Here is an 8,296-nt window from a genome sequence, read left to right on the forward strand (position 1 = left end):
GACACAGGTTTCCCCACACCTAATGCTTTTCATCTGGAAGTGAAAGTAGAGGCACGGAATACAGCAACGAGTACAACAACATCAATGCATGAAGGGGAGTGAGAGACCTTTTTCTTGCTCAAGTGCCATTTGGAGGACTCCAAAGTAAGCCCAGCGCTCACGTGGTGCAGGTGAGGGAATTTTGCCTGGCATGAGGCATAAGTTATCAAGGAACAGCAAACAAATTACAGCATTACTGTATTTTCACAAGTGAAACTTGAACCTCACGCCACCTTAGATAAAATTATTCTCTGTGAAAGCAAGCCCTCAGATAGCCTGCACCCTCAGATAACCCAGAGACCGTACACAGGAATCTACACCACTTTTATCAGCTGGATTTGCAAGTGAAACACAGGCAGTTTAGTCATGGAAATACAAAAAGGATTGGGAAAGGGTTGTAGAAAATGCCATTTTCCCCCCCCCACACACTCGTATATGCTGGCAGCATTATTCAGGAGCAGGTTTGTTGCTCAGGGGCAGGTTTATTGCATGGCTGCTACAGATGCAAAATGCCCCATGATGGAATATGAAGGAGAACACTGCAGGACCAGTATGACCTTGCAGCAGGCTTCCAGGGCAACAGGTTTGCTCATAAAGCCAGAGACTTACGTGCAATTAGGTCATTCCGTCTTTGATCATTTCTTGTTCCATAAGGTGCAGAAAATATTTACATTCAATATGCAAGTTCTTTCTTCAGTTCCTTGACAGCAGCTCGCTTTAATTATATGTGTGCTGACAGGACTACAGAGAGATCCCATGTGACCGCAGGGGAAGGGGAGAAAGCTTATCATCAGGTGACAGAAGAATGCCCTCATTGTTAGCACCAATACCTACAAACAAACCTTTCCAGAGCATCATACACCGATACAAATACGCCACTCCCGTGGCACTGAGTGAGTATGTTAATAATGGGAGAACCAAGGAAGGGCTGCATCTGAACTGCTCCCCCTGGGGACACGTGCACCTCCAGATCTGAAGCACACAGAGGGACTTTACTGTGCTAAGTGCTGTGCAAACACAGCGGCACAAAATGGATTCTGCTCTGAGAAGATGAGATCACTTCCCAGCCCGGCTGTCACTGCAGTAAGGTCAAGAAAAACTTTCATTGTAATAAAACTGGAGGTAAACAGAATTAGATCCTCCGGGTTCAAATTTGCACGTGGAGGCATATTTTCATCAAGCCATCTCCTGCACACCAGGAAATAATCCAGACTTCTCCTCCTTTCTGTACTTCATTCAGCAAACCAGCTGCTCCAAAGATCAATACATTTTGCAACAGGAAATCATCTGCATTGTAGCACACAGAAAGTTAATCAGTAAGCACAGAGCAAAGCAAACAAGGAACTGGGGAGGGACGTGGAGGATCTCTACTGCTGGCAGGAGATGCAAACGCCAGGTCATCGGGTGCCTGGTGGGAAGGAGTGGCGAGCTGTGGGCGGGCAGGACAGGGTGGAAGAAGGGCCCTGCTAGGATACCAAGGGGTAGCAGCTTTCCAGGAGTTGCTATGATTCTGTGGCTTTCGGCTTCATTTGCGGCGTCAATTATTTCTCAGAACTACATCAGACACAAGCAAAAAGCAAAATGTGGGGTTCAGCTAGGAGAACTAAGGCAATATTTTAGGAGGAAGTTTTTCACGCACAGGGTGGTGACGCACTGGAACAGGTTGCCCAAGGGGGTTGTGGATGCCCCATCCCTGGAGGCATTCAAGGCCAGGCTGGATGTGGCTCTGGACAGCCTGGTCTGGTGGTTGGCAACCCTGCACATAGCAGGGGGGTTGAAACTACATGATCACTGTGGTTCTTTTCAACCCAGGCCATTCCATGATACACTTTCCATGATATGCTTTCTAATATGTTGTGGTAGCTGAGTGATTTGCATCAGTGTATCTCATACTGATGCACTGAAATTAATGCATGTGCAAATCATTTGATAGCACGGATGACCCATTCCCAGTTAGTTAGAAAGAAATTAGTACGTCATAGATCTGTAATGCAAAGTGTATCTCCAAAGGACACACTGCCTTGCTGAACACTGTGAATGTTCACGTCCAGCTCTTCCTGGGAACCCACCATTTTCAATAGCTTGTTTTTCATACCAAGCACAAGTTTGGCATGTGCTTATTTAACAAACAAGCAAGCAAACAAGAAACCCTAGCAGAAGTGAAGTATGTATGTTTGAAGCCTCTGTTTACTGTTCTGCCCTTTCTGGCTGATGGCGTCTATCTCCATGACTCATCTACCTCAGTCTGCCTTGATTCTGCAAACAGTGACGTGCCAATAGGTACATCTATGCACATAGGTACTGCACCAGGATGATGACAGCTGTAGGTTAATTCACAGATTGACCCCAGCATTAATGCAACACGTAGATATTGATATTGTTACTTTTCTGCCTGCTACTGATGGATTTTCAGCTGCAGGAGACCAGCACCTACCGGTTAAACAGCTATGATAATACTTCTGAAAACAGCTGCTAAATATTATTTTGTGCCACTTAAGGATAGTAGAAAGAGCATATTTGCAGGAGAAAATCCCGCTTTACAGGAAATAGCAATCAAAGAGCTGGGCACTGCATAGAAATATCATAGAAGCTGGATCTAAGCTCTTAAAATGACCCTCCATGTTATTTCTGCCTCAAGCCCTGGTGATTTTATCTTCCTTAACCCCCTTCTTCCCTCTTTAGGAAAGTGATGCTCCCTTCTGGCTGATGGAGTGCTGAGGAGAGTTCGACCAAGGTGTGCCTGGACCCATCCCACAACACAGTTGCAAGCTGAGCTCTAGGTGGCTGCATGGCTGTCTCACCAACCTGCCATTTGAAAGCAACACGTTATCTAAAATGGAGCTGGTGGCACTTGGTTATCTCACAGGATGAGCTCAAATGGGTGCATTCAGGTTAGTCAAGCTCTTGGAAAATATAATGGTTACTTTGCACCTTGCTTCCTTTATCAACAGGAGGAAAACTGGGAGGCACTGTATGTCCATTCACACCTGAGAAGGTATTGAATAGACGTATCTAGGATAATAATCAACCTGAAAATGGTTACTTGCATTTTTTAATGAATCCTTCATTTTGAAGTGAAAAACACTTCAAACAAACAAAAAAAACAACACAAAACAAGATTTGCACTTTGACAATGCTATTATTGTTCTTGTGTTTGTAGACTTACAGAGCAAGCCACCTTGATTGCCATGGGTATCTGGGTGGTGGGTCCCCTTCCCCACCCTCTTTTAGAAAGCAGTTTGGATTCCATATAAAAGAACAAAACTTGCAGGAAGTCCACTGGGGTGCAAAGATACCTGACTCCCCGTGCTCAGCCTGGGTTGATTTTCATTAGCAGGGTCCTGCAGGCTCTGGCAGGACCCTGCTTCTCACTGGAAACCTGTCCTGCTCGTGCGAGATTCACATCTGCTCAGTTTGCTCCCTGTCCTCCACATCCTTGTTTGTGCAATGCCTGCTTCAGCTCTGCAAACCACCTGTTAGAAAACACATTAACAGGAGACTATGGGGAGTTAACTAAACACAGAGCTTTCCAAACATGTGCCTCCAATTCATACAGGACCAAACACAAGTACAAACTATTGTCACTTGAATCTTTTTGAAAAACATTTACCATTTCAGAGCCATCAGAGACTCCAGGCCTGACAATAACGCGACAGAGTGTTTGCTTCACCAACAGAACTGTTTGCTTTTCTTACCAAGGAAGGAGAACTGAAAAGTTTTGTGATATGACAAAGAGAAATGGTTTCAAACTAAAGCTAAAAGTGGGGAGATTTAGATTGGACATAAGGAAGAAGTGTTTTACACTAAGGGTGGTGAGGCACTGGCACAGGTTGCCCAGAGAGGCGATGGATGCCCCATCCCTGGAAACAGCCAAGGTCAGGCTGGAGGGGCTCTGAGCAGCTGATGGAGCTGTAGGTGTCCCTGTTCAGTGCAGGGCAGTTGGACCACGTGGCCCTTAAGGGTCCCTTCCAATTCAAACTGTTCTATGATTCCACAAACAAAAACACTTCCCTCAATACCAATTTTATTGAAGTATTTATTAAGTATTTAACAAACTAATTTATTAAGTATTTATTAAGTATTTAAGCACTGATAAGAAAAATGAAGAACATACAAGGAGTACCTCATTGGCATCAGTGAGTAACAGATTAGGTCTGGGACCCGTGATCTTCATCAGATCCAGGCATATCTGGATCACCACAATTAGATCCAGATCAGGCCTTTGCACACAGCTCCATGTCTTCATAGGAATTCCTACCCACTTCGTACTTTTACTCCGAGGACAGGCAACTTCTGATTGAATGCAAAGCCTGCAGGTGCCTTGTTACCCACCAGCATTTGTCTTTGGCAGACATAAGCACGCACAGCAAGACAGCACTGAGTGGGCACTCTGCCACCTGTGGCCGCAGCAGCCTCAGCTGGAGGTGGGAGCTGCAAAGCTGGATTTACCACCCTGCTGGCCCGTGGCCATCAGCATAACCTCACACACTGCCATGCCAGCCAAGCCTTCCCTGCCTCCCTCACTCCAGACTTCAAGCAAGAGATGCTCCCGGAATAAGCGCGCCGTGCAGAAGAGGAGGGGCTGGTACATTTGGCTGGATCCCACTCTACAACCAGATCTGACCCGGGCAGCCCACTGCGCAAGCAAGGCTGCTGTTCCAGTGACACACGTGCACGTGTGCTGGGAGCTCGGCCACCCAGCCGCATCGATTCCCACTCACACCCTGAAGCGCCTCTGCCGGAGCCGTGCCCGACTTAACCGAACATCTTTCATCTCCCCATTGATTAGTTGTCACGAGGAGGGAACGCTGTAATCAATGAACCTCTCAGCTGCTGTCAGCATATGCAGCCCCCGTATAAATCCTATTATTTTCTGGTTTATTATTTTATTTTCTGCTTTTATTGTCTCTCTGAAAGAAAATTGCTTCCTAATTAAATGCATCAAAACCATAATACAGTAACCTAAGGTATTTTTCTACTTTACTTCCCCGTAAAGGATTACTGCCACAAGAGTGATCGTCGTAGGCAGTTATATCACTATTGGTAATAAATGTTTATATTGTGATGCTACTCAAACCCCGCATTTGTGATGAGATCCTGCAGTTCAAGACCCCGAAAACCCACAGCAATCCATCAGCTTGTGTTTCACAGCTCTCCCTGAAATAGCTACGCACGTCTTTCACGCTTTTCCTCCATTTGTGATTTGTAATTGACAGGCCCAGTACTGACATAATTTGGCAATTCCTGGCCCAGGCGCAACTTGGTTATTTGAAAAGAAACGCTCTTCGTAATGGTATAATTCAAACCAGCCTATCCATCAAAGCATGCATTTGGATGTGTTTCAGCTCAGGCTCATACGATCTGAGCAACAGATTAACGCATTAGGGATGCTGGTATTTTCAACTGGAAGACAAAACTGCCCTCAGTGCTTCTGGTCAGTGAGCGTGCAGCCCGCTACATGTGGTAAGGAAAGGCAGCCAGGGTGGAGGCACGGCCTTTTCAAGTCACTGCCCGCATTGCAGACAAGTTCTGGTCAAGAAGAGGAGAAAGACCCCTGCTGCAGATGCATTGCCCTGGAATGCACCAGAACCTCCATACCGGCCTCAATTACATTTCACGCGCTGCGTGCACGGCGGGATTTAGAAAACACGGGGGTGAGCGGGGGCAATCGCTCGGTCCTGCAGTACAGGTGCCCGGGCAGAGCCTGCCGTGCCCGTCTCCAGAGCCACACTGCAGCCCAGAGGCGTCGTGCTCCCACCCAGCGCGGGCATCGCAGCACCCAGCGCGCTTCCCTGGGGTACCTTGCAGCTTCTGGCCGTACTCCGTCCTGTCTGACTGACTCCTGCGCAAGGCACCGTGCTCCCCAGCCCCGCTGCTCTCCACCACGGGCTCCGTCCTCCTCCTCTCCCCCATGTACAGCCTGTGCCGCAGCAGGGCCAAATTCTTCCTCCGGCCCCCCACGCCGTCCGTGCTCGCCATGGCCAGGCTGGCGTGGGGCAGGAGACGAGGGGGTGATCTCGGGCGGGCAGCACACCGCTCCGGGGAAGGCTCAGCCTTTCCACCTGTGCCGGTGCGGCCCCACCTCCGGGAAGCTGCCGCCCCAGGCGGTGTTTGCGTTCACCTACTGCGTGTGTGTGAGCCCTACGGGGCCGGTTTAAGAACCAGCCCAAGCTGCAGCCACTGCCTTTCCCTGCTTCGGGAGACGCTCCTTGGCTCCTTTGGCTGCAGGGCGGTCACAACCCATCAGCAAGGTCAGAAACAGCGTGCGGCCCACTCTGATCCCACCCAGTGCTGCGTTCCTCTTGCACGGGGACACGGGTAGAAGCCCAGGCACAGAGCAGAGAAGAGCCTGCGCACACCAAGGGGACACTGAGGCATGTAGAGGACCTGGAGGGGCTGTTGTGATGAATTGCTGTGCTCTGATGGCAGCAAAACAGCTGCTCGCAGTACCCCTGGCTCAGTCCCTGGGAGAGACCTTATTATCCTATTTGCCAGCAATGGCCCCTGGCACTCAGTCACTGCCTGGGGATGCCGTGTCGTGCCGGTCTAATCAAACTCATGTCAAAACAGCAGGAGCTGCTGGCATCTCAGCTTGGACCTGACTTATCCTGGCAAGAGCCCCAAGAGCCGTCAGCGGCAATCGTGGCCACAGCGGTGACACTGGCCCTGCAGCCCCATTGCTTTTAGGGAGCAGTGCATCAGGAGCCCCGTGGGCAGCCTGCTTGTGTGAGGCGGCCACGTGCCCAGTGGGTGACAGCTCATAGCTGCCCTGCTGCCACGTCGCCACGCTGCATCCCCAAGGACTGTGCGGGACAAAGTGATGAGCACAGGGATACAATGCAGCAATGTCAATGCATCTGCAAGTTGTGTTTATCCAAAAAGAGCTTGTTCCACTATGACGCTGCCTCCTGACCAAAGCCCCTCATTTCTACTCTGCAGAGTAAGGAAAAGATGAAGAAACCATTAAGCAACTCTCTGTGCCAAATTGCAGTGCAGTGCCAGTGCTGCACAAAGTGTCCGGTCTGAACACAACCTGGCAGAGGACTAAAGAAGAGGGTACCAGGAAGAGCTCATGCTGGCACAGAGAAGGCACACACTACGCAGGCAGCCCATGTGTTACATCTCCTCTCCCCTTTGCTACTCCCCAAGAAACCCATGTGTGTTGCAAGACAGACCACAACAGTTCCTAATGAGGCACAGCAGTGAGGCTGAGAAGGGTGCCCAGGGAGCAGGGACAAGCATCACAGCAAGGAATAAACAGATTAAGGTGGGAGTTGAGGGAAATTGGCCGCCCTATTTCCTTACATTGGGGATTTCCTGAGTTTTGTTTGTTTTCTTTCTATCCAAGCAATGGCTTGGCATTCAGCAAGGGTGGCAAAACTGGTTTAAACGGTCACCACCCTTTGTGTCCCCTTCCCCCTGCAATCCTGTTCCCATTATTGGTGGCAGGGTGCAAGCTGAGCATCTGAGGCTGGACGGAGGAGGTGATCTGGCTGAAAGCCCCCTGCCTTCCCCCTGGGCCATTTTCCATCTGGATCTGCTCTCCCACTTAGTTCATCACACAGCTTCGCCAGCAGTTGCAGCAGGGGAGGGACACAGGGGTACATGTGAGCAGCCGGAGGCAGTTGCTTAAGCTGGCACTGCCCAGAGAAGTTATTTACCCCTGCAAGGATTTTACCATGCCGTGCTTTTCTGAAAGCACAGATCTCATCATCTCTATGAGATTTTATTATATTTATTTAAATTAAGATTGCTTGAGGGAAAACTGGGGCTCCACTTTGGCTGGGTGGAGGTGGAGGAACAAATTTTATTAAATTCTTGGCTTTGCAGGCTCTCTGCCACACATGAAGAGTTCCAGCCAAGACATAATGGTTTGTTCAGGTGTTTATTACGACAGCAATCTACCCACATGCAAGAGGTGTCTTCCTCTTCCTCCACCACTCTCCCGCGGTCTGACAAGGTTTGTGTTCATTCAGCAAGGAAGTGGCTGCAGGGAAAGCTGGCTGTGGTTTGCTCCTGCCTTTGAGCTTGTAGTGGTCTGAGTCCAGGCAACAGCAGCATTTCTGGGGCAGCGGGGAGCCCAAAGCTCGTGTACAACACAGTCTAGAAATGCAGAGTCCCTTCTGAAACCTCAAAATATCTCCTCTGTGCCACTTAGCATGGAAAAGGCTGAAAATATCATGTCCGAAGTCATGTTCCGCGTGAGGTTTAATATATAGGCAACCAGATGCAATCCCTATAGTTTTACTACTGTTTG

At 49.2% G+C, this 8,296-nt stretch overlaps 1 protein-coding gene across 2 annotated transcripts in view; it reads right to left on the reverse strand.

The window, feature by feature from the left end:
• Window positions 1-6,167, reverse strand: part of ARHGEF38 (Rho guanine nucleotide exchange factor 38) — a 37,218-nt gene extending 31,051 nt beyond the window's left edge. Inside the window, exon 1 of one of the 2 annotated variants that reach the window (XM_426302.8) lies at window positions 5,841-6,167. In XM_426302.8, coding sequence (XP_426302.4) covers window positions 5,841-6,018 — 178 coding nt within the window. In that variant the 5' untranslated portion in view covers window positions 6,019-6,167. Of the gene's footprint in view, window positions 1-648; window positions 800-5,840 lie in introns of those variants that run through there. The other variant, XM_046940769.1, reaches the window with a different exon arrangement.
• Window positions 6,168-8,296: the final 2,129 nt, after the last annotated feature.

The sequence above is a fragment of the Gallus gallus genome, chromosome 4 (assembly GCF_016699485.2).
Source record: "Gallus gallus isolate bGalGal1 chromosome 4, bGalGal1.mat.broiler.GRCg7b, whole genome shotgun sequence".
In the NCBI taxonomy this organism is placed as follows: Eukaryota; Metazoa; Chordata; class Aves; order Galliformes; family Phasianidae; genus Gallus; species Gallus gallus.